General features: G+C 36.3%; 1 protein-coding gene across 1 annotated transcript in view; it reads left to right on the top strand.

Moving 5' to 3' along the window:
* LOC128060028 (phospholipid-transporting ATPase ABCA3-like) overlaps positions 1 to 16523 on the top strand; it is a 252491-nt gene that overhangs the window by 200023 nt on the left and 35945 nt on the right. The window contains exon 26 of the mRNA XM_052652237.1: positions 16331 to 16518. Within this exon, the coding sequence (XP_052508197.1) occupies positions 16331 to 16518 (188 nt within the window). The remainder of the gene's footprint in view (positions 1 to 16330; positions 16519 to 16523) is intronic.

The following is a 16523-nucleotide window of genomic DNA, read 5'->3' as shown; positions in this document are numbered from 1 at the left end:
TCTTTCTTTTTGTCCAAATTGCCATCTTTGTTCTCAGTGGCCCCCGGGAGATTACGGAATGCCAAGTTCCACTGGTGCCCTGAAGGAGAGGAAATGTGCACATGCACGAACTCCTAGGAAACTACTAAATTGCCTGCCCTGTCAGCTCCTAGATGAAACCTAATTGGAAGCCCAAACTTCAGGCAACAGCTGGGAATGATGTGGCATTGTATATACTGTTTATGCTCCTAATATTCTGCTAATTTCCTGCACAGTCACCTCCCAGGTGCAGACTAGGTAGAAACATGATTCTCAAGCAGCAGCTTGAAAAATATGCAGTCTAACCCTTTCCAGGAAGAATATGAAGTATTTTTACCTGCTCCTTCTACACTGAGCCTGGGGAACAAGTGTATAACCAGGGCAAGTGCTTACACACTAGTTTAAGAATGACTTCTTTGCTTCATATAGTCCTGGGGACACACAAATGCCAAGCTCCTTTCAGTCTCATGAATGAGTGAGTGAGTGAAGTCACTCAGTCATGTCCGACTCTTTGCAACCCCATGAACTGTAGCCCACCAGGCTCCTCCATCCATGGGATTTTCCCGGCAAGAATACTAGAGTGGGTTGCCATTTCCTTCTCCAGGAGATCTTCCCGACCCAGGGATTGAACCCAGGTCTCCCACATTGTAGGCAGACGCTTTACCGTCTGAGCCGATTTGGGAGCTGGACTTTCAATTGGAAGCCATAGCAGTTGGGACATTAGGTGTGTGGTCTAAAATCTTCACTCCTCAGGAAGAAATTGGGATTTGGAATACATCCAAGTTGTAATCCAAGGATGGAGTTTATTTCATTAGTGTGTCTCAGCTTTTCCAACCTATTGTGTTGTGAGTATTTCCTGTCACTCAGAGTATAAGAATCTCTCAACTATGTAGCTGTTTATTCAGTGCATCTGTGAAGAAAGGGAAAGTCAGAATCCTCCTATTTCTTTCTGACATCACTTTCTGTCACCATCTCTCTGACATCACTTCAACATTTTATATTTTTAAAAGTCATTTCCTTCCCTGTGATGTCTTTTCATATTCTTTACACATTTTAAATTATTGACATTTTTCTTTATTTCTTTTATTTCTTCATATGTTATTAATCTCTGTAATATGAGTTCCAATATATTTTATGTGCCTCTTGACTTTGCTTACATTATTTTTGTCCTGCAGAAACTTCTAAGTAGGTAAATATATATCAATCTTCTCGTTCATGGCCAGTTGAATATGTCACTGGTATAATAAAACTCTAGCTAAAATCAGGGGAAACATACCTGTAGTCAAACAAATTTAGGTTTATTTACCTTGCTGCAGCAAAGGGAAATGCACAACAGAAGAACTGAAGGGCTCTAAGTAAGAAGGGAAGGGATTGTTACAGGATTTGAGCTTCTGCTGGAGATTAGAAAGAAATAGAGATTAGAAGCTGCAGGAACGAGGGGAAATCTGGTATTTTCAAACAGAAGTAGGAAAATTAAAGCAAAGTAACAGGTGTCATTGTCAAAATAAAAGCACCAGTTACATATGCTAGTCAGAAAGAAAGTTGTTCAATTATTTTTGTGATTAGAGACTCTCCTTGTCTCTGTCTTATTTCAGACATAGTCATGGAGCTATAATTCTATCTTGTTCCACAACAGTTAAGCAGTTGCCTTGTCTAATTGTTATTTATGATCTATGAGAATTGTTTATGTTGTGCCTAGGATATTGTGTATCCAACAATGATTTCTTTTTAGATGAATCATGTAAATAAATTAGCCATTTATTTTCATGTTTGAGTGTTTTTAAGAACGAGTATTACATTTTATCAAATGCTTTTTCGGTATCCATGGAGAAAGTCTTACTATTTTCTTCTTGTATTTGTTAATAGGATAAATTTTATATATATATATATATGTATATATATATCTTCTAATATTAATTCATATTGCATCATAGAATAAACTCTAGTTGCTCAAAAGGCATCAGGTTTCAGGAGGCTGCTGGATTTCTATGTATTTTTTTTTAGGAGTTTGCATTAATATTCATAAGTGAGATTAAAACTTTTATATCCAGCAAAAATACCCTCTAAAAGTGAAGGCATTTGTATTGGTATTATCCCCCAAACTGGAAACAATCCAAATGTCCCTTCATAGGTGAATGGATAAACAAATTGTGGTATAAGAATGCAATGGAATACTACCCAGCAGTACAATGGACTAACTATGGATGCATGCAAAAATATGGATGAAGCTCAAAGCAACTATGCCAAGTGACACAAGTTGGATTAAAGATATATATGCTATATGATTCCTTTTTCATGAAATTCTTTTTAAAACTCTAATTCAGTGACAGAAAGTACATCAGTCATTATCTGAAGAGTAGGGGGGTAAGGAGGAGTGGGAGGCAGAGATTACAAAGGGATACACAAAAACTGTTGGGGGTGTTGGATACACTGACTGTCTTGACTATGGTGATGGTTTCACAGTTTGTATGTTTATCAAAGTTATCACATTGTTCAGTTTAAATATGTGCAATGTATTTTACATCAATTATACATTAACAAAACTGTTAACAGAATATGGTGGTGAGTGGTAACAAAATATAACCTTTTTCAGAGAAAAAAATATATTATTTCTTACTACCAGCACACTCTTGCTAAAGGAAATACTAAAGCATTTACAGAATAGGAAATGGCAACCGACTCCAATATTCTTGCCTGAAAACTCCCATGGACAGAGGAGCCTGGTGGGCTATAGTCCATGAGGTCACCAGAGTCAGACACAACTGAACAACTGAGCATGAAACATTTACACTTCAAGAGTACAAAAACTGATCCATGACAAAAGGCATTCAATTTAAAAAGAGGAATGAAAAGAAAATAAAAGTTATAAACATATGAATAAATGTCAATGTACTTTTTAAAAATAATATTAATGAGAATTATAAAATAGAATTGATACATATGGCAATGCCCAGATACAAGTTCCAAATGTTGTAAATGAAGTTAAAATGTTGTTATTTGTACAGTCTAGAAGTAAACTAGATGATTCATTTTTTTCTTTTGATTTATTAATTTGACTATGTTATAACATATGACTTTATGTTATAATAATGTGACTACTTTATGCTATAATATTAAAACAAAACTTTACAATGGCTATTACTACAGTCAGAAGACTGTAACTACATGGTTTTCATCAGAAAAACATAGTTTAAAATTTTAGGTGTTTAAGAATACAGTCTCAAAATTTATAAAACCAAAAAGAAGGAGAATTCAAGGAGAAACAGATACTTATATGATTACAGTAGCTAATTTTAACATACTTCTTTCTTACCATGATAGAACAAAGACATTAAAAATCGTTAATGTAGACTATTTCAAAAGAAATATTAACAGGCTTAATCTAAAAACATATATAAACATTGTACCCAACAAAGGAAAAATAATGCTATTTTTTCATTCAAAGAATATTTATTTAGATGAACTGATTATATGTTAGATGAAAACAAGGCTCAATAAATTTCAAAGATTTTTAAAGACATGTGAATGTATATTTATAAAAGATACCATTTGTACAACATCAGTTCAGTTCAGTTCAGTTCAGTTGCTCAGTCGTGTCCGACTCTTCGCAACTCCATGAATCGCAGCATGCCACGCCTCCCTGTCCATCACCAACTCCCGGAGTTCACTCAAACTCATGTCCATCAAGCCGGTGATGCCATCCAACCATCTCATCCTCTGTTGTCCCCTTCTCCTCCTGCCCTCAATCCCTCCCAGCATCAAGGTCTTTTCCAATGAGTCAACTCTTCACATGAGGTGGCCAAAGTATTTGAGTTTCAGCTTTAGCATCAGTCTTTCCGATGAACACCCAGGGCTGATCTCCTTTGGAATGGACTGGTTGGATCTCCTTGCAGTCCAAGGGACTCTCAAGACTCTTCTCCAACACCACAGTTCAAAAGCATCAATTTTTCGGCACTCAGCTTTCTTCACAGTCCAACTCTCACATCCATACATGACCACTGGAAAAACCATAGCCTTGACAACATAAGCCTTTATCAATATTAGGAAAAAAATAAAAGGAGAATCAGCCTTATTATAAAACAAGTTGGAATGCTAGCCTAAAAGCATCAAACATGACAAGAGGGGCACTAATGCCAAGAGGTAACATTTATAAGGGAAATGAAAAAGTTACAAATAGTTTTTGCACCAAATGACACAGAAACAACCTCCCTAAGGCAGAAAATATAGGAGATCTGAAAAGAAAAACAAGTAATATTGGATGGGTCAAAAGGTTCACTGGGCTAGTAAGATGGCTCTAGTAGTGCTTAGTTGTCTTTAACTTCATTCAAAATGCTTCTATTAGATTGTACTGTGACAGCTATCATATCAGTGTGCATTTTATTTTTTATTTTTTAAAATTCATTTATTTTAATTGGAGGCTAATTTCTTTACAATATTGTGGTGGTTTTCGCCATACATCGACATGAATCAGCCATGGGTGTATATGTGTCCCTCCATCCTGACCTCCTCTCTCATCCCATCCCTCTGGGTTGTCCCAGAGCACCAGCTTTGGGTCCCCTGCCTCACGCATTGAATTTTCACTGGTCATCAATTTTACATATGGTAATATACATGTTTCAGTGCTATTCTCTCATATTGTCCCACCCTCGCCTTCTCCCACAGAGTCCAAAGGTCTGTTCTTAACATCTGTGTCTCTTTTGCTGTCTTGCATATAGGGTCAGCATCACCATCTTTCTAAATTCCATATATATGCATTAATACACTGTATTGGTGTTTCTCTTTCTGGCTTACTTCACTCTGTATAATAGGCTCCAGTTTCATCCACTTTATTAGAACTGACTCAAATGTGTTCTTTTTTATAGCTGAGTAATATTCCATTATGTATATGTACCACAACTTCCTCATCCATTTGTCTGCCAATGGACATCTAGGTTGCTTCCATATCCTAGGTATTGGAAACAGTGCTGCAGTGAACTTTGGGGTACATGTGACTCTTTCAATTCTAGTTTCCTAGGTGTGTATGCCCAGCAGTTGGATTGCTGGATCATATGGCACTTCTATCTCTGGTTTTTTAAGGAATCTCCACACTGTTCTGCATAGCAGCTGTGCTAGTTTGCATTTCCACCAACAGTGTAAGAGGGTTCCCTTTTCTCCACACCCTCTCCAGCATTTATTGTTTGTAGATTTTGTGATAGCAGCCATTCTGATTGGCCTGAGATGGTACCTCATTGTGGTTTTGATTTGCATTTCTCTGATAATGAGTGATGTTGAACATCTTTTCATGTGTTTGTTAGCCATCTGTATGTCTTCTTTGGAGAAATGTCTGTTTGAATTTTTTGGCCCATTTTTGGATTGAGTCGTTTATTTTTCTGGTATTGAGCTGCATGAGTTGCTTGTATTTTGGAGATGAATTCTTTGTCAGTTGCTTCATTTGCTATTATTTTCTCCCATTCTGAAGGCTGCCTTTTCACCTTGCTTATAGTTTCCTTCGTTGTGTAAAAGCTTTTAAGTTTAATTAGGTCCCATTTGTTTATTTTTATTTCCATTACTCTGGCAGGTGGGTCATAAAGGATCTTGCTGTGATTTATGTCAGAGAGTGTTCTGCCTATGTTTTCCTCTAAGAGTTTTATAATTTCTGGTCTTACATGTAGATCTTTAATCCATTTTGAGTTTATTTTTGTGTATAGTGTTAGAAAGTATTCTAGTTTCATTCTTTTACAGGTTGACCAGTTTTCTCAGCACCAATTGTTAAAGAGATTGTCTTTCCTCCACTGTATATTTTTGCCTCTTTTGTAAAAGATAAGGTGTCCATAGGTGTGTGGGCTTATCACTAGGCTTTCTATTTTTTTCCACTGATCTATATTTCTGTCTTTGTGTCAGTACCCTACTGTGTTGATGACTGTAGCTTTGTAGTATAGTCTGAAGTCAGGCAGGTTGATTCCTCCAGTTCCATTAGTCTTTCTTAAGATTGCTTTGGCTATTCGAGGATTTTGTGTTTCCATATGAATTTTGAAATTATTTGTTCTAGTTCTGTGAAAAATACCTTTGGTGGCCTGATAGGGATTGCGTTGAATCTATTGATTGCTTTGGGTAGTATAGCCATTTTCACTATCTTGATTCTTCCAATCCAGGAACATGGTATATTTCTCCATCTACTTGTATCATCTTTGATTTCTCTCACCAGTGTTTTATAGTTTTAGATAGATAGATAGATAGATAGATAGATAGATAGATAGATAGATCTTTTGTCTCTTTAGGTAAATTTATTCCTAAGAATTTTATTCTTTTCATTGCAATAGTGAATGGGATTTTTTTTTCCTTAATTTCTCTTTCTGTTTTCTCATTGTTAGTGTATAGAATGCAAGGGATTTCTGTGTATTAATTTTATATCCTGAAAGTTTACTATATTCATTGATTGCTGCTGCTACTACTTAGTCACTTCAGTCATGTCTGACTCTGTGTGACCCCATGGACTGCAGCCCTCCATGCTCCTCCATCCATGGGACTCTCCAGTCAAGAATACTGGAGTGGGTTGCCATTTCCTTCTCTATATTCATTGATCAGCTCTAGTAATTTTTTGGTGGTGTCTTTAGGATTTTCCATGTAGAGGATCATGTCATCTGCAAACAGTGAAAGTTTCACTTCTTTTCCAATCTGGATTCCTTTTATTTCTTTTCCTTCTCAGTGCATTTTAAAAAAACAAAAACTTTTCAAAATTGGTGAATTTTTGTATAGCTACTTTAATATTGAAGAAGGAAGAAAAAAGGAATATTTTTAGCATAATTTTCTTTGTTATTTCAAGAAAAGTAAAAACACTACTGAAATGCAAGAAAAGATTTGTGCAGTGTATGAAGTGCTATGATTGATCAAATGTGTCAGAACTTCTGGTTCAGTATGGCAGAGTGAAAGGAAGTGCACTCATCTTCCCCTGCCAGAGCACTAAAATTACAACTAGCTGTTGAACAACCATAGACAGGAGAATGCTTTGTTGTTGTTCAGCCACTCAGTCGTGTCTGACTTTTTGCCACCCCATGGACTGCAGTATACCAGACTTCCCTGTCCTTCACTATCTCCTGGAGTTTGCTGAAACTCACGTCCATTCAACTGGTGATGCCATCCAAACATCTCATCCTCTGTCACCAGCTTCTCCTCCTTCCCTCAGTCTTTCCCAGCATCAGGGTCTTTTCCAATGAGTCAGCTCTTTGTATCACGTGGTCAAAGTATTTGAGCTTCACCTGAAGCATCAATCTCACCAATGAATATTCAGGGTTGATTTCCTTTAGGATCGACTGGTTTGATGTCCTTGTTGTCCAAGAGACTCTCAGGAGTCTTCTCCAACACCACAGTTCAAAAGTATCAGTCATTTGGCATTTAGCCTTCTTTATGGTCCAACTCTTACCATCATTACATGACTACTGGAAAAACCATAGCTTTCACTACATGGACCTTTGTCAGAAAAGTGATGTCTCTGCTTTTTAATATTCTAACTTTGTCATAGTTTTTCTTCCAAAGAGCAAGCGTCTTTTAATTTCATGGCTGCAGTCATGCTTGCAGTGATTTGGAGCTCAAGAAAAAATAAAGTCTGTCACTGTTTGCACTTTTTCCCCATCTATTTGACTTGAAGTGATATGACCAGATGCCATGATCCTAGGTTTTTAATGTTGAGTTTCAAGCCAGCTTTTTCAAGCTCCTCTTTCACCTTCATCAAGAGGTTCTTTAGTGCCTCTTCACTTTTTGCCATTAGGGTGGTATCATCTGCATGTCTAAGATTATTCATATTTCTCCCAACAACCTTGATTCCAGCTTGTGATTCATCCAGCCTGGCATTTTGCATGATGTACTCTTCATAAAAGTTAAATAAGCACAGAGACAATATACAGCCTTGACATATTCTTTTCCCAGTTTTGAACCAGACTGCTATTCCATGTCCACTTCTCACTGTTACCTCTTGACCTGCATACAGGTTTTTCAGGAGGCAGGTAAGGTGGTCTGGTATTCCCATCTCTTTAAAAATTTACCACAGCTTGTTGTGATCCATAGTCAAAGGCTTTAGCATAGTCAATGAAGCAGATGTAGATGTTTTTCCAGAACTCTCTTGCATTTTCTAATATCCAATGGATGTTGGCAATTTTATCTCTGGTTCCTCTGCCTTTTCTGTATACAGCTTGTACATCTGGAAGTTCTTGGTTCACCTACTGCTGAACCAAGCTTGAAGGATTTTGAGCATCACCTTGCTAGCTTGTGAGATGAGTGCAATTGTGGGGTAGTTTGAACATTCTTTGGCATTGCCCTTCTTTGGGATTAGAATGAAAACTGACCTTTTTCAGTCCTGTGGCGACTGCTGAGTTTTCCAAATTTGCTGGCATATTGAGTGCAGCACTTTCACAGCAGCATCTTTTCAGATTTGAAGTAGCTCAGCTGAAATCCCATCACCTCCACTAGCTTTGTTCTTAATAATGCTTCCAAAGGCCCACTTGACTTTGCACTCTAGATTGTCTGGTGATAGGTAAATGCCAGCTCCATTATAGTTATCTGGGTCATTAAGACCTTTTTTGTATAGTTCTTCTGTGTATTCTTGCCACCTCTTCTTAATCTCTTCTGCTTCTGTTAGTTCCTTACTGTTTCTGTCCTTTATTGTGCCCATCTTTGCATGAAATTTTCCCTTAGTATCTCTAATTTTCTTGAAGAGATCACTAGTCTTTCCCATTCTATTGTTTTCCTTTATTTCTTTGCATTGTTCACATAAGAAGGCTTTCTTGTCTCTCCTTGCTATTCTTTTGCACTCCGCATTCAGATGCGTATATCTTTCCTTTACTCCTTTGCCTTTTGCTTCTCTTCTTTTCACAGATTTTTCTAAGGCATCCTCAGACAACCATTGTGTCTTCTTGCATTTCTTTTTCTTAGAGATGGTTTTGGTTACCACCTCTTATACAATATCATGAACCTCCGTCCATAGTTCTTCAGGCACTCTGTTTATCAGATCTAATCCCTTGAATGTTTTTGTCACTTCCACAGTGTAATCATAAGAGATTTGATTTATGTCATACCTGAATGACGTAGTGGTTTTCCCTACTTTCTTCAATGTAAGCCTGAATTTTGCAATAAAGAGCTCATGATCTTAGACCATAGTCGGCTTCCAGTCTTGTTATGGCTGACCATAGAAAACTTCTCCATCGTCAGCGGCAAAGAATATAATCAATCTGATTTTTGTATTGGCCATCTGATATCCATGTGTAGAGTCATCTCTTATGTAGTTGTAAGTGGGTATTTGCTATGATGAGGTTGTTCTTTTGGCAAAACTCATTAGCCTGTGGTCTGCTTTATTTCATACTCCAAGGCCAAGCTTGCCTGTTAACTCCAGGTGTCTCCTGACTTCCAATCTTTGCATTCCAGTCCCCTATGATGAAAAGGACACCTTTTTGCTGTTAGTTCTAGAAGATTTTGTAGGTCTTCATAGAACTGTTCAGCTTCAACTTCTTTGACATTAGTGGTGGGACATAGACTTGGATTACTGTGATGTTGAATGGTTTGCCTTAGAAATGAACCAAGATCATTCTGTCCTTTTTTGAGATTGCACCCAAACACTGTTTTGGACTCTTTTGTTGACTATAAGAGCTACTCCATTTCTTCTAAGGGAGTCTTGCCTACAGTAGTAGATATAATGGTCATCTGAATTAAATTCACCCATTCCCATCCATTTTAGTTCACTGATTTCTAAAATGTCAATGTTCACACTTGCCATCTCTGGTTTGACTACATCCAATTTACTTTCATTCATGGACCTAATTATTCCAGGTTCCTATGCCATACTGTTCTTTACAGCATCATATTTACCTTTACCACCGGACGTATCTAAAGCTAGGTATCGTTTCCTCTTTGGTTCAAAGCCTCTTCATTCTTTTTGGAAATATTTCTCAGTTCTTCCCCAATAACATATTGAACACCTACTGATCTGTGGGCTTATCTTTCCGTGTCCTATCTTTTTGCCTTTTCACACTGTTCATGGGGTTCTCAAGGCAAGAATACTGAAGGGATTTGCCAATTCCTTCTCCAGTTGTCCACATTTTGTCAGAACTCTCCACCATGACCTTTCCATCTTGAGTGGCCTTGCACGGTATGGCTCATAGTTTCATTGAGTTACACATTGAGTTATTTCACCTGTTCTGGGTCCAGCATAGTACAATGCTCAGTTGTGTCTACTCTTTGTGATCCCATGGACTGTAGCCTGCCAAACACTTCTGTCCATGGGACTTTACAGACAAAAATGCTGGAGTGGGGTCCCATTCCCTTCTCCAGGTGAACTTCCTGACCCAGGGATTGAACCAGAATCACCCAAGTCTCTCGTGTCTCCTGCATTGGCAGGTGGATTCTTTACCACTAGCACTACCTGGGAAGCTTCAGGAGAATGCTGGAACCCACCAAAAAATATACCCTACATCCAAAGACAAAGAAGAGGCCATAGCAGGTTTGTAGGAGGGGCACAATCACGATAAAAGTCAAATCCCATACCCACTTGGTGGATGACCCACAAACCAGAGAACATTAATACAAAAGAAGTTTTCCCACTGTTGTGAAGTTTCTGAACCCTACATCAGGCTTCCCATCCTGGGGCTTTGACAAAGGGACTGGGAATCCCAGGGAGGGATAACAACCCCACCCATCAGCAGATAATGGAATTAAAGCTTCACTGGCCAAGGCCCTGCTCACCAGAGCAAGACCAGTTTTTACCACTGCCAGTCCCTCCCATCAGGAAGCTTACACAAATCTCTTAGCCTCCTCCATCAGAGGGCAGACAGAAGAAGCAGAAGAGCCATCATCCCACAGAGGTTAGAACAAAAACCAAATCACAGAAAGTTAATCTGGATGAAAAAGCAGAAAGCTATATCCCAGATGAAGGGACAAGATAAAATCCAAGAAAAATAAATAAATGAAGAGAAGATAGGCAATCTTCCAGAAAATATTCAGAATAACGGTATTGAAGATGATCCAGATCGCAGGAAAACAATGGAGAAGATGCAAGAAATGTTTACCAAAGACCTACAAGGACTAAAGAACAGAGATGAATAATACACTCAAAGGAATCAGTAACTCAATAACTGAGGCAGAAGAATGGACAATTGACCTGGAGGACAGACTGGTGGAAATCAATTCTGCAGAACAGAATTTTTTTTTTAAGTGAAAAGAAGGAAGACAGTCTAAGAGACTTCTGGAACAACATTAAATGCACCAACATTGGCATTATAAAGGTCCCAGAAGGAAAAGAGAGCGAGAAAGGACCTGAGAAAATATTTGAAGAGATAATAATAGCTGAAAACTTCACTAACATGGGAAAAGAAGTAGTCAACCAAGTCCAGGAAGCACAGAGAATCCCAGGAAAGATAAATCCAAGGAGGACCATACCGAGACACATGGTAATCAAACTGACAAAAATTAGGGACAGATAAAATATTGAAAGTAACAAGGGAAAAACGACAAATAACATACAAGGGAATGCCCATCAGATTACAAGCTAATTTCTTGACAGAAACTCTACAAGCCAGAAGGGGAATGGCATGATATATTTAAACTGATGAATGGGAAGAACCAACAACCAAGAATACTCTACCCAGCAAGACTCTCATACAGATTTGATGGAGAAATCACCAGCTTTCCAGACAAGTGAAAGTTAAGAGAATTCGGCACCACACTGAGAAAGATTGAAGGCAGGGGGAGAAGGGGACAACAGAGGATGAGATGGTTGGATAGCATCACTGACTCGATGGACAAAAGTTTGAGCAAGCTCTGGGAGTTGGTGATGGACAGGGAAGCCTGGCATGCTGCTGTCCATGGGGTTGCAAAGAGTCAGACATGACTGAGGGACTGAACTGAACTGAAACCAGCTTTACAACCAGTGCTAAAAGAACTTCTCTAGGCAAAAAACAAAAAAAGGAAAAGATCTACAGATGATAAATCCAAAACAATTAAGAAAACTGATAGGGTCATACATATGGATAATTACCTTAAATGTAAATGGATTAGATGCACCAACCAAAAGACATAGACTGGCTGTGTGCATGAAAACATGTGCATGTATGCGTTTCCACTTACCACATCACTGCTTGACACCACTCCAAAAATGTATGTAATTATTTTATATTGTTAGGTTAATCATGTTCCCATTGTGGTTTGCGATTGTAATTGTCTTTTATTTTTCATCTGGCTGTTGGTTGTGAAAACTGATAAACACTTTTTACTATTGTGATTGTGCAACTATTACTCACTTACCATTGTATCATGACTGATCAATTAAAAAATAGAATTTTATATAAACCAAAACTATGATTTAATAGAAAAACCTATAATCACTTCTTAAAATCCAAGTGCATATCAACATTATCTTGGAATTTTTTGAAAAATACAAAATTTTTTCTCCAAATCTTCAGATATATTTCTAATTAGTAGACATATTTAAAAACAGCTGGACTATATGGTGATCTTTTACTTTTATCTAGTTTGTTTCACATTTTCTATTTCATATTCTGTTTCATTTAGTTTGTTTTCCAATTTCTTCATCTCTTCTTTTTCTTTAATGTTCTTTCTCAAACCTTTACCAAGTGTAGTATAAAAGCTTTTTTTTACATATATATAAATAGTATGTATAATATACATATATTATAGAAAAGTTACCATTTTTAACTAAAAAATTTTGCCATTTGACTTCACTTGTTTGACTTAATATAAATAGAATGTTAGATTTCTAATTTAAAAAATAGATAAGCAACAAGCAACAAACATTTACTGTGTAGCACAGGGAAATATAGTCAATATCTTGTAATAGCCTATAATGGAGAAAATCTGGAAAATAATAAATGGGTATATGTCTGGCTGAATCACCCTGCTGTTTACTTGAAGCATTGTAAGTCAACTATACTTCAATTAAATATGTATATTAAAGAAAAATAAAGATTAGAGAGAGAAAAAACAACCAGGAAAAATTGTGAAAATTACAAAAACTGTGTTGCAACAGGGAAACATGATTGCAGCACAAATCTTAAATGAAAAAAATATATATATGTCTCCTGGTAAATTAGCAAAACTAGAGAATTTTGCACCAAACCTAATCTGATATCTTTACCTCCTGTGACAAAACAATTTTAATGGGAACCTTCTCCTTTACAGAAAATATTAAGTCCTATCTATCTCCCTGGGCAGAGATAATAAAAGCCTTCTAGAATTTTTTTTAAGTGGTTTGCAAAGTTTCATACTGAATATTTCTCATGGACAATGGTCCATAGTCGGGTAGGTCAGTTGAAGTTGACAAAGATCAAATCAAGACATTAATTGAGAACAATCAATGTTGTACCATGGGGGATATAGCCAAACACTCAAAATAACCAAATTAAGTGTTGAAAATCATTTCCACCAGCTTGGTTATATTAATTGCTTTGATGTTTGGGTTACATGTAAGTTAAGCAAAAAAAAAAAAGACCATATTTCTGCACGTGATTCTCTACCAAAATGTAATGAAGACATTTTGCTTTTAAAACAAATTGTGACAGATGATGAAAAGTGGATACTGTACAATAATGTGGAATAGAAGAGATCTGAAGCAAGTGAAATAAACCACCACCAAACTCACCAAAGGCTGGTCTTGATGTAAAGAAGGTGATGTGTATATGGTGGGATTGGAAGGGAGTATTATGAGCTCTTTTTGGAAAATCAAGTGATTAATTCCAAAAAATAGTTTCCCCAATTAGACCAACTAAAGGCAGAACTCCATGAAAGGCATCCAGAATTAGGCATAACCTTCCATCAGGATAATGCAAGACCACATGTTTCTTTGATAACCATGTCAAAACTAGTGGTTACAGTGTGGCTGGGAAGTTCTGATTCACCCATGGTATTCACCAGACTTTGCACCTTCACATTTTCATCTATTTCAGTTTTTACAAAATTCTCTTAATGGAAAAAATTTCAATTCCTTGGGAGACTGTAAAAGGTACCTGGAAATGTTCTTTGCTCAAAAAAATAAAAAGTTTTGGGAAGATGGAATTATGAAGTTGCTTGAAAAATAGCAGAAGGTAATGGAACAAATTGGTGAATACATTGTTCAATAAAGTTCTTGGTAAAAATGAAAAATATGTCTTTTATTTTTACTTTAAAAAAGAAGGAATTTTCTGGCCAACCCAATATATGAAATGTTTTAATTCTGTTCTTTTAGTCTAAGACAGACCATGTCAGTAGAAAATAAATACAAACAAAAAATACATAAGCAACTTAATCAATAGTCAATATGGTAAAAATGATTGATACATATCAAATTCTATATCTCTCAAAAATAATTCATTTGTGAGTATGGATATTTTTATGTCATACATTTGAAAAACGGTATTTCCAAGTATAAAAATATATATTCTCTGATTACAATTGAATAAAAAATAAAAATTAAAAAAATTGAATAAAAAACAATCTTATATATATGCATTTCAATTTTAAAAAGAATAAAAATAAACAGCTTATAAACACCTGTCTCAGAAAAAAATTAATGGAAGGAAAGCATATAAAAGTATAAATGCAGACAAGTACCTAAATTAATATATAAAAATATAGAGCCAACCAACTAAGAAGTCAAAACTAGAACTGTAAAAATAAAGAAATGGATGAACTTATTAAAAAAGAGAGGGAACACAAATATATTGAAAAGAAATTATAAGAAACACAAAGTACTTGATTCAACTTCATGCAAATAAAATTTAAATCTTTAATAAAACTAATTTTCTAGTTACATACAAATTATTAAAACTGACCTCAGAAGAAATAGAATAAAAAAAACTGAAACAATCATAATTTCTGAGAAAGGTTCAAAGATTTATTCTTCAATGAAGTAAAGTAAAATAATATTCTTTTATGGCTAAAGTAATATTCCATTGTATAGATATACCACACCTTCTTTATCCATTCATATACCGACAGGTTGTTTCTATGTCTTGGCTATTGTAAATAATGCTGCATTGAATGTAGGGGTGCAAATATCTTTTTGAGTTAGGGAGGATTTTCATTTCCTTCCTTCATTTTTTTCCTACCCAGAAGTGGAACTGCTGAATCATATGATACTTCTATTTTTAATCTCCATGCTATTTTCAATAGTGGCTACACTAATTTACATTTCACCAACAGTGCACAAGAGTTGCCTTTTCTCCACATCCTCACCAGCATTTGTTATCTCTTATCTTTTGGATCATAGCCATTTTAACAGGTGTGAGGTGAAAGCTCATTGTGGTTTTAATTTGCATTTCCCCAAATGATTAATGATGTTGAGAACCTTTTCAGGTACCTGATGGCCTTCTGTATATCTCCCTTGGAAAAATGTCTATTCAGGTCCTATGCCTATTTTTTAAATCAGATTGTTTGTCTTTTTGATGTTGAGTTGTATGAGTTCTTTTATATGTTGGATATTAACCCCTTATCAGGTATATAATTCACAAATATTTTCTTCCATTTGGTAGGTTGCCCTTTCATTTTACTGGTGGTTTCCTCTGTTGTACAGAAGCTTTTTATTTCAATATAGCTAAACTTATTTATTATTGTATTTATATATATTGAATTGGTCAAAAAGTTTGTTTGGATTTTCCTGTAAGATGGTATGGAAATACCTGAATGAACATTTTTGCCAACTCAATATGTAAGGATATGTGTTAGTCGCTCAGTCATGTCTGACTCCTTGTGACCCCATGGACAATAGCCCACCAGGCTTCTTTGTCCATGGAATTCTCCAGGCAAGAACACTGGAATGGGTAACCATTTCCTTCTCCATAGGATCTTCCAAATCCAGGGACTGAACCTGGATCTCCCACATTGCAGCCAGATTCTTTACCATCTGAGCCACCAGGGAAGCCCATAGAAGATATATATAAAGTATATGATAATTTTCATCTGTGGGATAGTTGGCTTAATAGAAGTTACTGGCTACTACTGGAAGTGAAATTCTATACATTATTTTAATAGATTTAATTGAATGGGTCTTTCCTAGTGATATTTGAATATGCAATTTCATCTAACAAAGAGTTATCTTGGGTGCATTGCAGTGCACAATAGATATGTACTGAAAATTCCAGTGAGGGATATTAGTATTCCATTTTACTACAGTGGGTTCCAGGTGTAAAGTTTCTTTAGACTGAAAAAGAAATAATTCTTATTCAGAGCTCTATGAGTATCACATCTTCTTGCTGGCATGGACTAGAAACTTCAGGTTTTCTCTCTCATCCATATTACTGTATGTTCAATGGAATAATCAACTTAGGTTTATTGCTTATGAATTACCCTCTTGATTCAGATTAGGTCAAGAATTGGCTATTGTCCTCAATCTGACCCCATGCTGAACCACATGACAGGTCGGGAAGTGCTGATCATGTACGCCAGGCTGCGGGGTGTTCCTGAGCCAGACATTGGCATGTATGTTGAAACCTTTTTGTGTTCAATGCACATGGAAACCCATGCTGACAAGCTGGTCCACACATACAGGTAAG

This window comes from Budorcas taxicolor, chromosome 2, assembly GCF_023091745.1.
Source record: "Budorcas taxicolor isolate Tak-1 chromosome 2, Takin1.1, whole genome shotgun sequence".
Taxonomy (NCBI): Eukaryota; Metazoa; Chordata; class Mammalia; order Artiodactyla; family Bovidae; genus Budorcas; species Budorcas taxicolor.
The sequence above is the reverse complement of the archived record's forward strand: the minus strand, read 5'-3'. Positions and strand labels throughout refer to the sequence as shown.